At 36.4% G+C, this 16795-nt stretch overlaps 2 protein-coding genes, 2 long non-coding RNA genes and 1 pseudogene across 5 annotated transcripts; 2 read left to right on the top strand and 3 right to left on the bottom strand.

Moving 5' to 3' along the window:
- The first annotated feature begins 1433 nt into the window (after positions 1–1433).
- Positions 1434–4442, top strand: LOC106331728. 2 transcript variants are annotated; one of them, XR_001267942.1, is made up of 4 exons: positions 1434–1850; positions 3089–3133; positions 3280–3724; positions 4117–4442. It is a non-coding gene; the product is annotated as an uncharacterized LOC106331728 (long non-coding RNA). The 2 variants fall into 2 exon arrangements; XR_001267941.1 differs by lacking the exon at positions 1434–1850 and adding an exon at positions 2598–3014.
- A 2018-nt stretch (positions 4443–6460) lies between these two features.
- On the bottom strand, positions 6461–8407 carry LOC106328434. The gene is made up of 3 exons (XR_001267603.1): positions 7458–8407; positions 7050–7396; positions 6461–6934 (listed from the first exon to the last, which is right to left on the bottom strand). It is a non-coding gene; the product is annotated as an uncharacterized LOC106328434 (long non-coding RNA).
- Positions 8408–10858: 2451 nt separating this feature from the next.
- LOC106336305 (farnesylcysteine lyase) lies at positions 10859–13073 on the top strand. The gene is made up of 5 exons (XM_013775095.1): positions 10859–11401; positions 11659–11832; positions 11924–12283; positions 12380–12555; positions 12644–13073. The coding sequence occupies exons 1-5, from the start codon at positions 10859–10861 to the stop codon at positions 12909–12911; spliced, it is 1521 nt and encodes a 506-aa protein (XP_013630549.1). The 3' UTR covers positions 12912–13073.
- Positions 13074–13159: 86 nt separating this feature from the next.
- LOC106330514 (increased DNA methylation 1) lies at positions 13160–14543 on the bottom strand. Its single transcript, XM_013768970.1, has one exon. It carries the CDS (start codon positions 14541–14543, stop codon positions 13164–13166), a length of 1380 nt encoding a protein of 459 aa, XP_013624424.1. The 3' UTR covers positions 13160–13163.
- A 721-nt stretch (positions 14544–15264) lies between these two features.
- On the bottom strand, positions 15265–16449 carry LOC106330515 (annotated as a pseudogene).
- Between the last annotated feature and the right edge of the window lie 346 nt (positions 16450–16795).

Here is a 16795-nt window from a genome sequence, read left to right on the forward strand (position 1 = left end):
TATTAATCCCACAATGAAAATTTTGTTATCAGTAATTTAATTTTTTTCTATAAAAGATACAAATGATCAAAAAACTATATGAGTAGAAATCATCATTTAATAGACATTAATATTAAAAATATACTAAAATATACTATGTATGTTAGTATCATTTAAATTTAATTACATATCCTATCAAATATTAAAAAAAATATTTTTTAGATTAATAAAATTGATTTATATGTTCGCACCAATTTAATTATATATTTAATAGTTGCTGACTTTTAATTATTCAATATATATTTATTATTTCATAATATATAAAAATATTTAGTACATAAAATAATTTTTATATATAATATTTATTTCGCGCAAGTCGCGGATGTTAACCTAGTATGATACTAAACTGTGAACCAAAGTGTCCGCTAACTATTATTGTCGTTTTCGTTAAAAAAAATAAATTATAAACCTAACCCTTAGAAAAATCATGTATAATTCACAAGTACATCGACAACTTAGTATTCAATTATGATAAAAGTTCATCCAATTAACTGTGTTGACCCAAGACTGAAATCCAATGTTAGTATAACAAAAATTATAGTATTATATATTATTCGATTAGAATTTACGTAGTAGAATTTTTTTTTTTGTTTAAAGAACGTTGGTCTAATAAAGACAACTGTAAATATGTTCTTACCGTTCAAGTCCAAGGATGTTGGTCGGATTCACACTAATAACTCATACTAAAATATACGAAGTAAAGTAGCTTTACTAGAAGTTACCGTTAGAGTTACGATTAGGGTAAGCGTTGGCAAAATGTGAAGGATCACCACATGAGAAGCAACTTCTCCCACTCACTGGCTCTCCAGTCCACTCACTGGCTCTCCAGTCGCAGAGACGAAGCTTGTTCCACGGCCACGAGCACCGTAGCGTCTACCGCGTCCACCACTATTATAGCCTGTCGTCTCATTCCCAGTACCGTTGCTGATGCTATCTTCCCATCTGTCACAAGGCATTATAAAAGGCGAATTTAGAGATTCACAAGAACAAAATTGTATTAATAAATGCCGCGAGTCATGGATTCTTACTCGAAGAAGTTGCAGCCTTGTGATGGACATGAGAAGAACTACCGCGTCCACCACTATTAGAACCTGTTGTCGCATTCCCAGTACCGTTGCTGATGCTATCTTTCCATCTCCATCTGTCGCAAGACATTGATAAAAAGCGAATTTAGAGATTCACAAGAACAATTAAAATCTTTATAAATAAAGTTGACATATCTATCTTCTCAGGCGTCCACGTCGCTCTGGAGAAGGGGGCTTTTTCGCCACGTGTCGACACGCCAAGCATCCTTGTGATTTTCGGTAGGCGCTTCTCCTATTTCTCTAACGTGATCTGGGCTTTTTATTACATTTGCAAATTAAATCCGGACCTAAAGCCCTGTTAGAGACCCATTCGGAGCTTCTTCTTCTTTGACCGTCTTCATCGTCTCTATTCCTCTCTTTTTCACTACAACAACCAGAACGATATGTAACGCCTTCTCCCTTCTCATTAAGTTTCACCATTAACTCGAAGTTCTCCTACTACGTCAAATTTAATTACTTTTCTCCTCACCTCCTTTTCAAATCCCTAATTTTCTATACTATAAATAATGATGCAACCATCTCCAAATCTCACTGCTTCACCAGATTCTTTACCGATCGTCCTTACAAGCACATCCTATAACAATGGTGGGATCCCTTTTGTTCTTTCCGATTTGAAGGCGAGTCCGTGTTCTCAAACGGTGGTGACGCGTCTCCTACATTGAAGCGCGCAATACGAAGAAAATCTGTGAGCTGATGGATGTAGTCATGCTCCTCCTTGATGAAAAGGTTTGCATCATATTCCATCCCATATATCTTTCAATTTTAGGCTGGTTACACTCATTAACTTAACCAAATTTCAGTCAACACGTCTCCAAAGTTCCATATTTGTTCATCGCCTAAGGAAGGTAACTAAACTGCTGCCATTTTATCTTTGCATAATCAGTGAGTAAAATTGGTGTCTCAGACACTCCTCTTATTGCATTACTAAGCATCTTTCAATAACCGCTTATTAGTCATTACTAAAATAACCGCGTCCACCACTATTATAGCCTGTCGTCTCATTCCCAGTACCGTTGCTGATGCTATCTTCCCATCTGTCACAAGGCATTATAAAAGGCGAATTTAGAGATTCACAAGAACAAAATTGTATTAATAAATGCCGCGAGTCATGGATTCTTACTCGAAGAAGTTGCAGCCTTGTGACGGACATGAGAAGAACTACCGCGTCCACCACTATTAGAACCTGTTGTCACATTCCCAGTACCGTTGCTGATGCTATCTTCCCATCTCCATCTGTCGCAAGGCATTGATAAAAAGCGAATTTAGAGATTCACAAGAACAATTAAAATCTTTATAAATAAAGTTGACATATCTATTTTCTCAGGCGTCCACGTCGCTCTGGAGAAGGGGGTTTTTTCGCCACGTGTCGACACGCCAAGCATCCTTGTGATTTTCGGTATTTCTCTAACGTGATATGGACTTTTTATTACATTTGCAAATTAAATCCGGACCTAAAGCCCTGTTAGAGACCCATTCGGAGCTTCTTCTTCTTTGACCGTCTTCATCGTCTCTATTCCTCTCTTTTTCACTACAACAACCAGAACGATATGTAACGCCTTCTCCCTTCTCATTAAGTTTCACCATTAACTCGAAGTTCTCCTACTACGTCAAATTTAATTACTTTTCTCCTCACCTCCTTTTCAAATCCCTAATTTTCTATACTATAAATAATGATGCAACCATCTCCAAATCTCACTGCTTCACCAGATTCTTTACCGATCGTCCTTACAAGCACATCCTATAACAATGGTGGGATCCCTTTTGTTCTTTCCGATTTGAAGGCGAGTCCGTGTTCTCAAACGGTGGTGACGCGTCTCCTACATTGAAGCGCGCAATACGAAGAAAATCTGTGAGCTGATGGATGTAGTCATGCTCCTCCTTGATGAAAAGGTTTGCATCATATTCCATCCCATATATCTTTCAATTTTAGGCTGGTTACACTCATTAACTTAACCAAATTTCAGTCAACACGTCTCCAAAGTTCCATATTTGTTCATCGCCTAAGGAAGGTAATTAAACTGCTGCCATTTTATCTTTGCATAATCAGTGAGTAAAATTGGTGTCTCAGACACTCCTCTTATTGAATTTCAAGCGGTAATAAACTATCTTTACAGTGCTTTGTCCATGCTCTTACTTATCTTCAAAATGATTCTAGGAAACTCTGGCCTCTCGCTTCAAGACCGTGTGAAGCTACAGCTTGCTTTAGCCAAAGAATATGGTGTTAACAGAGAGCAAGTCCGAGAACTCATTAGGCAATAACTTGTACTTGAGAATCCACCCAATAAACCTTATGTTTTTGTATTTTTATTTATACTCTTCAATAGATTTCTCTCTTGATGAACGAGCGCTCTTTAGGTGACGATGGAGAGCTTCGTTCTACAAATAATGAGGCTTTATCTACTGTTTCCTATCGCATTGAGTGGAATATGAGACATGCTCTCAAGCCAACGTTTGAAACTCTCTTTCAGATGTTAAATACTCAATCCTGTTGATCTTCATTAGTCATACTACGGATGTGGCTTAGTCCTGCTACTTTAAAGCTTCATCAAATCACTTGGAATGATTATGCTTCCTTGCTTGAGAAAACTTTTGCTTATGAGGTATGTGTAAGTACTTTCCATCACTAAATCGATCAAGTACTTACCTGAGAGTGAGAGAGGTCAATAGCCCGACTGCTTGATTCCGATTTACTACAAGTTTGCAAAACAACTTCGTCTCTTAATATAACATTGTGTTATTTATAAGGCGTTGCATCCAATCAGCAGCATCTTAGATCTTAAAAAAGATTCGGAATAGGTCGTCATGCTTTGGTTATTATCATCCATCTATTCATGGTTGGTTAGTTTTATACACATGTTTCTTTGATCGCCACCAGCTTAGCTCTACTGCAACTTTTGGATTACATGTTAACCATCTCTTTTCATACTATGTACTTCTCCTTTTAACATACGGTCTAACATCTTATAATGCGTTTGCGGGGACAACAACCTAGGTGATGATCTGCCAGGAGCTACATGTGTGTCCTGCATCTGCTCTAAAAGCCACAAGTCGTCTGCAACTGATCAGGCCACCGGCAGTGATGGCGTCCACTTACTGAAACAGCAGTAGCTGAGCACCACACAGTTGGGAGCTCAGCAAATGAGCCACATGTTTCAACAACAGAGAGGGAGTTTAAGAAAGAACCCAAAGCATAGATGCTGAAGATAGCCAAATGAAGGCTCCTCCACTTTCTCGCAAGCTTTTTTCCTTTTAGTTTCTTTAAAAAAACCTATGGTTCTACGTTCACGTTTCCTATATTCTAAATGAATAAAATCATATTTCATTTTAATCCACCTCAGTTTTGGTTGACATTTATTCCAAGCTCTGGTTATTAACGTATTTAGATAACCTTTGCTTGTGGCACAAAAAACAATATGAACAACTACTAGGATAAGAAAGGGGGAAACTAAAGAGAAACACGATATTATACACTAATGAACAACTACTTGGATAAGAAAGGGGGAAACTAAAGAGAAACTCCAAAATGTGTATAAGTTTTTTTTTTGTTTGTTACTGTAATGTGTATAAGTTTGTATCTAACACTTTTATGTTGTTTTTCAAGTAGCAGAAGGGAGGAAGCAAGAATCAGTTGAAATTAAAATAAGAATAAGGTTTAACAATATCAAGAAGCATCTGTTCAGAGTTTCAGAATCGACGGATGTTGGGCTATTGTTTTTTTTGTTCCTCAAATTCCAAATTGACATTCCACTAAAAATGAAGTCATTTTCCACCAATTATATTGTTTGATTTCAAATTATTCACATCTCCTTCCCCCCTAATTCCCCAGTTTTTTCTTTGAACTATATATATTCCATAATATTGAAATGATCTAAGGAAAAACGTATTTAGAAGAAAAAGATCAAATGTTTGCTTTAAATTTAAACAAGTCATAACACTTTAACTATCTGAGCAACAACAATCACTATAGAGGATGGAAGAATAGCAAATAAAAACCTAAGATATTAGATTGAACTTATAACAAAATTAAATAATAAATATTGACTTAGTGGAAAACACAAAAGATTGTATAAATAAGGAATATAATTATTTTTAAGGAGTATAAATTTGATTACAATGTTGTAGTGTGAATTATTTTGTATTGAGTTTTGAAACTGAAAAAGTTAGAGAAACCCTAATAAAACTTCAGAAATTCTATCCAATTTTTTTAAAAAAATACTAATATGTATTTATCTCAAATATATATATCAATTTGAAATATTAAAAATAATAAACTCAAATATATAGTTTAGTTCTTTATAGTTTTTAAATATAATTAAAATTAAGATTAAAATTAGATTAAAATGTCTTAAAAGGTGTAATTTCAAAAGATAAATAATAAATAGGGTATTTATCATAGTATCCATTTTTTATTTTTATTTTGATATTGAATTAAACTCGATATTGAATTTTATGACCTTTGACAAGAGATATACCTAGGTATATGCAAAGTTGTAGTGTACATTAAAACTCAGTGTTTTAAAAACTTGACCAACCTGATGGTTGTATCAGGCTCGACCATGAACCAGTTATGTAACCGAATTGGATCTAATAACTGGTTCGACCATGAATCATCAAGTAGTCCGATTAAATTTCAAAGTTATTGAACTTTATAAAATCATTAAAACTATCAAAAATATATAAACAAGCCATATGAACAAAAATAGTATATATGTATAGTGTTTTATATATGATATCTATTTATATTTTAATTATGTATACTAGGGCAGTTCCCGGGCTACGCCCGGGTTATTTTCTATGAAAATATTAAAATAGAACATTATATTAATTTAATATATTTTTGTTTAAATCATGTTTTAATGTAAAATAGTGTTTGGATTAAAATAATCATTGAATGAAAAAAGTATTATCGATAGCTATTAGAACTTAATGATACAATGTTTATTTTAATTGACATAGGAAGCAGTAATGTAAATTTAAAAACATTTGGTAGATCAGTTTTAATATTTAAGTTTGTTATATATCATATTTAGAAGCAGAGTAAAGTTATTATCATTATTAAGAGCAAATGCTAAAGTCTTAAAACAAAGAAGCAGAAATTATAAATAAAATGGTAGAATTATGGTTAAAAATGATACTAAAGTTTATTTCACATTGAAGCTTAGTGATATTAAATAGTTATTTCTTTGTTTATGTTTATAAATTCGTAAACAGGTGATACAGATTGTATGTAATCAACATTTTTTTGACATTTCTTTTGTTTTAAAGCCCATCAATATATCACTGGGATTTATGCTCTGCTATTCCCTCTTGTCCGTCAAGATTGAACCTCCAAAGAGTTAACAAAATATACCCATATTATATTAAATATGACCATGTTACATATATACATTAGAATTTATTATAAAAATTTAAAACTATTTATATTAAATGTTTATCTGTATTACAATCAGCTGTAAAAGAATTGATATCAATAGGTTGAATGATTTCGAGTTTCTTCCTCCATCTTCTTACCAGGAATGCATATGCCTTCACGTCCACAACGAACAGAGAATTTATCCCGCTCCAAAGGGACACCCCGGAAAGATAAGAGCTCTTCAGTCCCAGACTTGTGACCGTTCCATAATGTTTGACCTGAGTAACAGTTCCAGTCTTCAAGGTCAAATGATGGTTTGGAGCTTTCAGTTTTTACGGGTCCAGTAACTGGTGCAGTGTTCGGCGCCGGCAGAGCGAACATGGAGTAGCTTCTAAAATGGACGAATGAGAAGAGCTGAGATCCTGAGCCAGAAGAGAGTAATGGCTTGTGTGCACTGCTGTAAGACATGAAACCAAAACGCTTAAGCTACACAAAAAAGAACAACTTGAGCCATGAAACCACAACACTTGAGCTCATTAGCCACACCCACATTCAAAAAGAAAGACCTTTACCTTCCACAAACACATACGTACAGAAACTATAAACACGGCGCCGGCAGAGCTAACATGGAGTAGCTTCTAAAATGGACGAATGAGAAGAGCTGAGATCCTGAGCCTGAAGAGAGTAATGGCTTGTGTGCACTGCTGCTGATATCTGGGGTAGAGCTTATAGGAGGTAACGGGGTTGCTGAGAAATAGTGTTATCCAACGGTATCAACCACTTCAAAAGGTTCCCATATGGATCATTGTGTTCATGATCAGAAAGTTGGTCCATGTCTTGATGCTTCTCAAACTGCAGTATCTCAATGATTGGTTCTTTGGGACAGTCAGCGATATAAACTTGTAAAGAGACCTTCACCCTTCCAAATAAAGACATTGTGTGAGAATCAGTAGGTTAAAACAACAACTTATAAGAATTACCATCATGTGTCTCCATTGGGTAAGGCACAACATTTTGCCTTACTTCTTGCTACACCTCCAGCAACATTAAGATCAAACTCTCCTCTATCTAAAAAAGCACTAACACAAGGTCTCTTTTTCCCGCTTTTCCTCTAGCTTTGTATCTCCCAACACAGAGGTTTCTTTGACCAAAGCGGCTCACCAGACTCTGCGATCCTAACAAAGAAATGAGACTTCTGAAACCTGGAAAGGAAGTCTTCATATTCGCCAACCATTTCTCCGATTCCAAATACAATTGCGATATCTTTCCGGCGACTCTTCCCATCTCCAGCCGGTTCACCGCCTCATCCTCGACGCACTCCAACGCCAACCGCATTAACTTCTCCACCACCGTCACCGGAAACGAATCCCCCAACCTCCGATCCATCCACCTCCTCAACCGCCCCCTATGTCACCACCATCTCCGCCGTCAACCACCGCTTTCGCGGTTTCAATCACCAAAGTCCGTTCAAAATCCCCGACAGTTTTCTCATACGTATACTTCAACGGCTCCTCGCCGGAGAGAAGCTCAAGCATCATGACTCCGAAGGCGAACACGTCTGATTCCTGAGTCGCAACCCCCGAAGCCTGAAAATCCGGCGACATGTATCCTTTCACTCCTTCGAATCTAACGGCTTTGGAATCTCTCGATCCGTCTGTTTCCCCGCAGAGCTGCACGGTGCCGAAGTGGCAGAGAAGTGGCAGATCTTGGCGTTGAAATCGGGCTCCGTCACGATCACCGCCGAGCTCTTGATGTGGTTGTGAAGATCTTCAAATGCATGTCTGTCAATATGGTCTCCTTCTTTCCTTCTCCGAATTCCTTAAAGCCGAATATTTATAATATGAGGATCGAGAAAACTGAAAGGATGGAGAGGAAACGGTGAACACGAAGCGATAGAGGAGAGAGCATCGTGTTATCCGTCTCGGGTTTTTTTTTTTCTAATTGTATCGGTAAATTGAAACCGACGAAGCCCAGTAAAACCACATTGAAGCCCATACAAAAGCAACAGTTTAGGAGATCATACGTGTATTATTGAAATGTTTTGATTGGCTGAATAAATTTGTCGACGTGGACACTGTAAAATCACTCTATATCGTGCTTTTAGTATAGGATAGATACTGTCTTTACTTTTAAATTTCTTTAATTTAAAATATTGAACCATATTATTGAATCAAGTTTGACTCAGTCGAAAAATATTGAATCGTGACTCACATAATTATCTGGTTCAGTTTCCAGTCTAGTTTTAAAAACATTGTTAAAAACTAAAACGTGGCCGATGTGTTGGCGTTCATTGAAAAGTGATCAATCCACCCACGCATATATAATAAACCGTTTTTAAAACTATTTAACTTGCAAATGTTTTCCTTTTATAACAAAAGCAAGTCATGTTGTGAAGAGTAAAAGAGATTAATTGGTTGGATGATCAAAATTAACAGTAATGAAATATGTTTTTTAAAGTTGAGATTAACAAACCAAATGTAAAAGAAAACGTATTAGTTTATAAGAATAATATTCGATATCGGTTACTTCTCTTCACAAGAAGATGTATTATAGTTTGTTCCATAATTTGGAACACTATCGATAACACAACAAACTTTGTAACAAATAAGGCTAATAGGCTAATATTTTGTAAAAAAAATATGAAATTATAAACAAGAGGAAGATAAGAAAAATAGTTGCGACTAGCAAATATAAAGCTGATAAGTATGAAAAATGACAAAAGAAGAGTTCATCTGATTCCAAATGATGATGCAAAATAAAAGATAAATAAAGAATGCAGTTTATATAGCTAACATGGATTTATCAAATTTAAGATTTTGGGAAATTTTACTATCATATCTAATTGTTGATATATATTATGTGCAAAAAGTAATATTTTCACAACATAATATATATATATATATATGAACTTTAATTTAATATAATTATTTAATGATGAAGCACATTTATAAATTAATCTTATATCATAAATAAAATTATAATTTTCAATCAAATAATAAATAATTTGGCAATTACACTTTCAAATTAATTGTTATGCATATATTTAAATTTAAAGTGCCATGTATATATTTAAACTTAAATTTCTTTTATAATAACTATGCATATACTACAATCAAATTAATATATCTCCATATCATCAATACATATTTTCTAAAATATTACTAAAAATATTCTAATTATAAAATTATAGCCAAAGCAAAACTTACGCGCCGGCAAACCCCTAGTGTATTAATAAATAGAAGCCGTGATTCATTATAAAAAGGCAAATTTAGAGATTCACAAGAACAATTAAAATGTATTAATAATTATGGAAGCCTGTGAGTCATGGATTTTTATGCGTAGAAGTTGCAGCCTTGTGATGGACATGAGAAGAACTTCCTTCCCATGTTTGTTGGCTATACGAAGGGGAGATGGTGTTCCACAAGTGTTACATGAAAACATTAGTTTCATCTGCATTATGACAAATGAAATTCACATCATGTCGATAAGGAAGATTTGATCTTAGACGATTTACTTGAGATATATGACATGATCTTTGTTTGCGAAAACATTATAGAAAGGATGATCCATTCCGTTCCAAATATTGATATTAGTATATATATATATATCTGCATATGCAGATAAAGAATTTTTTTAATTTAAAAATAAATTTTATTAAATATTATAAATTTTACTATTTTCTTACTAATATTTAATATATAGATTTGATATATATTAAATCAATTTGCATAAAACTAATAAAAATTATATAATTATCAAATATTTAGCCTAAACAATATTTATAAAATTTGTAGATATATAAGAAATTAATGATTTTACGATTAGATATTTAATTTTTTTAAAAATTGTAGAAATTTTTGAAAGCTTTAGTAATACAAATTGTATAATTATACAAAAATAATAATATTTCAAAATTTGAAATGTTATATATGAATATATTTATTTTATAGATGATGTATAAGCTATGATCATATTTAAAAAAAGTTTATCAAACAAAAAATTAATATTAAATGTAATATATGAATTATTACCACTAACTAATAAGTTTGCCAAAAATATAAATCAACATTAAATGAAATTATCCATGTCATATTTTTTCGGAAGCCATGTTATCAATTTCAGTAGTCATGTCATATATGTTTCGTGAAATTGATTGTACGGAGGACATGGCAAAATCACTTGGCATATATAGTTTAGAGGAACTGCTGTTATTTCATGGGCCGGCCCAAAGTCTGTTTTTATGTAGGGCCCAAAATTATTAGAATGTTATCTTTCGAATATTAATCAAAATAGTTAAGACAGCAATTAAAATTATAATCCCACTATACAATATGGTTTATAGACTATGGTTTAAACGAATAATGTAGAATCGGTAAGAGAGATGACTAAGATGATGAATCTCTCTCCGGAAACAGTCTCCCTTCTCCTCCTCCTCGCTCTCCTCTCGCCGACTCTTCTACTTTGCTCCGGCGATTCAACCACCGTCGAGGATGAATCTCCACCAACTGTGTGTATCATCGGAAGCGGGATCGGAGGCTCATCCGTCGCTCACTTCCTCCGTAACTACTCTGCATCCACGGCCTTGTCGCGTTCCCGGATCCTGATGTTCGAGCGTCACGAGAGAGTCGGCGGGCGCATGAGGACCGTCACCGTCTCCGGCGATACGTTCGAAGCCGGCGGCTCGATTCTGCACCCGAAAAACTACCACGCGCGGGACTTCGTCGAGAGGTTCAATCTGACGGTTCGATCGCCGACGGCGGTTGAAGAGTGTTCGGCCGTGGGAATCTGGGATGGGAAGAGGTTCGTCTTCAAGACCTTCGGTTCGAGTATACCGTTTGTGGATAAGATCGTCTCTTGGTTGAATGATGTGTACATGTTTGTGCGTTACGGATTCTCACTGTTGAGAATGAGTAACTTCATTGAGGTAACCTAATGAAAATGATTTTTTTCTTTCTTACTTCTATTCTATGTGATGTTTTTATGTATCAGTGACTTATTATTAGTCTTGCCTTTGTGTGGATTTGTGTTAACCAATGTTTAATTAGACGGTTTATTATGAGATTATTGGTTAAGCGGGTGTCTTAAACCGATTTTTTTTAAGAAAAATGGTTTCGATTTGCCAACTAGGCACCGATTTTTAGAACACTGGTGTTAACTGATGTGTACATTCTATGGATGTAGAATATGATTGATAACTTCTTGAAGTACTATGAAAGCCTAGAGTCGAGACCTGTCTTCGACAGTGTTGAAGGGATGCTTAAATGGTCAGGCTTGTACAATCTCACTAAGGTCACTCTACAGGAGAAGTTATCCGAAGCTCAGCTATCTCCTTTGTTAGTCAACGAGCTTGTTACCGTAAGTATTCATTCTCTCTGGAGTCATTTTAATCTCTTACTTGCGTGCGGCATGGTTCCTCTGCTGACAAAAAGTTCCATTTTTTTTTCAGGTTATAACGAGGATAAACTATGGGCAGAGTGTACTTATCAGTGGACTAGCAGGTGCAGTCTCTTTGGCTGGTTCTGGTGGAGGTTTATGGTCTGTTGAAGGTGGGAACTGGCAGATGGCTGCGAAGCTGATCAATCATTCGGATGTTACCTTACACCTGAACGAGCAAATCCAATCCGTTTCACACCTTGGTGACTACTACGAGCTGAAGTCCGCAAAAGGGAACAGCTTCAAATGTGACGTCACTGTAGTTTCCACGCCGTTAGACGAGGTGGATATTCAGTTCTCACCCGCCATCTCAATTCCCAAGAGGGAGTTACAGCACACACACGCAACATTCGTGAGGGGACTTTTAAACCCTGTAAGTGTGTCGATCACTTTGGTGTTGGTGATGAACTGATGATGAGTTTGTTTGGCTCCACAACTGATTCTTTGATGTTTTTCTTTTTGTATAAAGGGATATTTTGGGATGAAATTGGTTTCGGATGTTCCAGCTCTGGTGGGAACTCTTGAAGATCCTCTAATTCCATTCTCATGCATCTCGATTCTAAGGAAATATAGTGCAACAGATATGACATACAAGATGTTTACACGACAACCAGCATCAGATTCATTGCTTGATGAGCTCTTCAGGTAGCTACAACACAACCCGTGTCAGATTCATTACTAACTTAGATCTCTTCAGTTTCATTTAGACTTGCTTCTCTTGTTCATGTGACAGTGCGAGAACCGAGACCGTTCGCATAGACTGGGGTGCATATCCAAAGTACCACGCTCCTGAAGTTTTTGCACCGTTCATATTAGATGATCATCATTTGTACTATGTGAATGCTTTTGAAAACGCGGCTAGCACGATGGAGACTAGTGCAGTGGCTGGTGAGAATATGGCGAGGCTAATAGTTTCCAGATTCAGGACAAAAGAATCATCATCATCATCACCTTCGTCCGACACAAGAAGCTGTAGCTCTGGTCTGCACTCAGACATGTGAATAAACTTATTATCTCCGCATGAACAAGGTTTTTTGACTGTGGTCTTTGAAGAATAATATGCTTTGATGTGTATATAAAGAAAGAACCATAAAGCTGTAAAAAGTGTAAACTATGGTTTGTTTGTCTTAAGTTGTTGATTGAGACCATTATCATGAAGTTTATGTAAGAGTTGTGAAAACAGAATTCCACACTGTACATCACATAGAATCAATCAATACATCACAGAAAGGTATCAGGATTGGTTCCACCGTTTACTCGGTTGGGCTTGGCTCTCCTTGCTCTTCTCTTCCCTTCAGAAACTTATGGCACATTACAGTACCAACAAAATCAAACAATCCATGTTTCAGAAGCTCCAACCTCTCAAAACTTTCCATATGTGAAAACCCAAACTGCTGAGTCCAAGTGTTCACATCATCTGCCAAAGCCGGTAAGACCAATCTACGAACTCCAATTTCAGACATTTGCTTCTCCAACTCATCCATAAGTGCTCTACACATGCTACTTATCCTGTCATAAGAATCTCTAGTCAGTGTCGCCAACAAAGGGATCTCAGCTACATCTTTGCCAACTCTCATTGCCACCACAATGATAGGGTTATTATTCCTCTCAATTGAAACCGTGTAAAACGTGCGTCCCGCGCCATCTGAGTCTTTGCTGAATATCAATTCCTCAACAAGATCTCTCCCAGAGAAACGGTCTGGTGTAGGCTTAAACGAGCGTTGAAGCATCTTAACAGCAGAATCCAGCTGTTGTTCACCGTCATTAGGAACTCTCATCAAACTCCAGACCAAACCCTCGTCGCCTACTAATGCAATCTTAGTTCCTTGGAGTTTCTGAAGCGCGGAAAAGACACTGCTGCATTGTGAACTACAGAACCATGGCAAATCAATTAAAGGCTCAGGTGGTTCAAGACAATTTCGATGGCATCTTCTATGGCATTGCTCACAAGTCAATAACATGCTGGTTCCTGGCGTTCTCCTTTGATTGCAGATATCGCAGAAGCAACAAGTACAGAAGAACCAATCCTGTTCATCGGGAGCAATCGACCAGCAAGCAGGGTGAAATGCCGAAGGACAACCATTGCATCGAAGCAAATCATCTCCACCAAGATGACAAACACAACACACATCACAGTTCGTCCTCTTCGATTTCCCAAACCTTGGCTTTGGCGTTAGCTCAGCCTCATCGGACGCCTTCTCGGCCTGTTCGTTGAGAATCTTCTTGGCCAAGTGAGAAGAGCGGTTCTTGTCCCCATTAAACGGCGCCGTATCACAAACCTTCGTTCTCTTCTTCTTCGGTACACCACCGGAAGCAGGCGCTTCTAGGTTATCATCTTGTTCTTGAGTACTCGAGTCGTCGTCGTCTTCATCTTCGAGACAAGCACCACAAGCTGTAACTAAAGAGTTAAACCATTTACCCTCGGGAGATTTGTAGCGCAGCTCTCGTGACGTCCCTTTGCTAACGTAAGCGAAACGCCAACCGAGAGCAGAGAGATGCTTCTTCGCCTTCAACGAGAAATGTTGAGCTCCTTTCGTCGTCGTCTTTCTTTCTTTTGCAATGGACAGCCATTTTCGGAGTGATTCTTGGTTCCTTTCCGCTTCGACAGTGATGAATAAACATGAGTCCTCCATCTTCTTGGAATCTTTCCAAGACTTTACCTATGATAGCTTCTTTTTTTCTACTACATATATGTAGGTTTCATGAGACGTCTCCGTTCATACGGTTTGTTTATATGTTGACAAAAAAAAATGAATATTTGTGTTGCAAAACAAAATGAATATTTTGTTTGGTAAAAGAAAGAAAAAAGGAAATATATATGTACAAAGGAAAAAATGAATATTTTCACTTAGTTACATTTACATTCACTTATTAGTTTCCTTTTTCACCTCATTTATTTTTGCATGAGATATAGTATATGTAACGTTGATTTTGCATGTTCTTCATGTGTTTCCCTTCCATATTTTACAGTTCTATGTCATTTGTGATGTATTAGAGCACCTCCATGCATAGAACCCCTTATGGGTTCTTTAGATTAATTTAATAGTTAATAAGATGATTTGAAAGCTTAAGAACCTTGGTTAGTGGTAATTAATTTTTTGACCTCCAATGGGAGAACCTCTTAAAGGTTCTTAAATTTTTTTTTTTTAAATAGAATGATTTAAAAAAAAACATACATAAAAGTTTTAATTAAAATTACATAAAAGCATATTAAAAATACAAATAAAAACCATAAACGAGAAAAAGCCGATTAGTCGAAATCGGGTGTTCCAAATTTTTGCCAGATGTTCTCAACTAAATCAGCTTTCAATTGTTGATGTATCTTGGGATCACGGACTCGACTCCGAATGCTCATCATATTCCCAAGATTTCTGATGAAAACTCGAAATCCACTTGTGAACTTCGGTTTGATTCCGGTTGTTGGAAAACTGATTCATCAAACTGAGTGTATCTATCTCGTTCGTCTTTTACTACCATATTATGCAGAATGATACATGCTCTCATTATCTTTCCAATTTTTATTTTATCCCAAAAAAGAGCTGGATTTTTGACAATGGCAAATCAAGATTGCAAAACTCCAAAATCACGCTCGACATCTTTACGTACCGCTTCTTGTTGATTAGCGAATAAGGATGCTTTCGGACCTTGTGGATGTGAAATAGATTGGACAAAAGTAGCCCATTTTGGATAAATACCATCTGTGAGATAGTAAGCCAAATGGTACTCGTGTCCGTTGACAATGTAATTCACTTTTGGAGCTCGACCTTGAAATATATCATCAAAAACAGGTGATCGATCAAGAACATTGATATCGTTTAATGTACCTGGAGGTCCGAAAAACGCATGCCATATCCAGAGATCTTGTGAAGCTATAGCCTCTAAAACAATGGTTGGTTTTCCTGATCCACGTGTATATTGACATTTCCATGCGGTTGGGCAATTCTTCCACTCCCAATGCATACAGTCAATACTTCCTATCATTCCGGGAAATCCGCGTATCTCTCCTATATCGAGTAGTCGTTGAAGATCTTCTGGCGTGGGTCTTCTTAGATACTCATCTCCAAATAAAGTTATGACTCCTTGAACAAAATGTTATAAGCATAAAAGCGCGGTGGTCTCACCAAGGCGGAGGTATTCGTCGACCGCATCAGCTGGGCAACCATATGCCATCATACGAATTGCTGCCGTTGCCTTTTGTAACGGAGAGTGACCGAACCTTCCAGTAGCATCTCTTCTTTGTTGAAAGTATGAGATTTCAGCAGAGAGGCGATCAACAATACGCATGAACAAGGGCTTGTTCATTCGAAAACGGCGTCGAAACATGTGAGAAGGATATGTTGCATCTTCACTGAAATAATCGTTCCATAACTGCATGTGTCCTTGTTCTCGTTATCTTTCAATGTAGACTCGTGACTTTTTAGACCTTGAGGCTTCTTCATGCTCGCCATGATGAATGAGAAGATTTTCAAATCGTTGCTCGAAAATTTCTTCAAATCTTTCATCTATTTCTTCAAAATTATTATAAGAAGATGATGCCATTTAAAGCTTCGGAAATGAAAATGGGAAGAATGATGTGAAGAATGATGCGAAGAAGAGAACTTGTAAAGCTTGTAAGGGAAACAAAACAAAACAATAGGAAATTTGTTTTGCTCGTATTGTTGTTGTTTGATTTGTTTTCAAAGATAATTTGTTTTCTTTCTCAGAAGTTTATAAAGACAAGTTTTATATTGTGTTGTTTCTCACAAGTTTATAAAGACAAGTTTCAAATTGTTTGGTACAACTACAAGAAACGTGAAACATATCATACAAAACACACCAACAACTTATTACAAAACACAACAACTTATTACATTGTCTTCTTCTGTCACATGGTAAGTCTTCTGTC

This window comes from Brassica oleracea, chromosome C3, assembly GCF_000695525.1.
Source record: "Brassica oleracea var. oleracea cultivar TO1000 chromosome C3, BOL, whole genome shotgun sequence".
Classification (NCBI taxonomy): domain Eukaryota; kingdom Viridiplantae; phylum Streptophyta; class Magnoliopsida; order Brassicales; family Brassicaceae; genus Brassica; species Brassica oleracea.

Bases quoted from the DNA above. Each gene is read 5' to 3' on its own strand.
- LOC106336305 (XM_013775095.1), top strand. From the start codon at position 10,859: ATGACTAAGATGATGAATCTCTCTCCGGAAACAGTCTCCCTTCTCCTC. The intron at 11,402-11,658 runs GTAACCTAATGA...CTATGGATGTAG, and splicing joins GAATGAGTAACTTCATTGAG to AATATGATTGATAACTTCTT. The intron at 12,284-12,379 runs GTAAGTGTGTCG...TTTTGTATAAAG, and splicing joins TGAGGGGACTTTTAAACCCT to GGATATTTTGGGATGAAATT.
- LOC106330514 (XM_013768970.1), bottom strand. From the start codon at position 14,543: ATGGAGGACTCATGTTTATTCATCACTGTCGAAGCGGAAAGGAACCAA.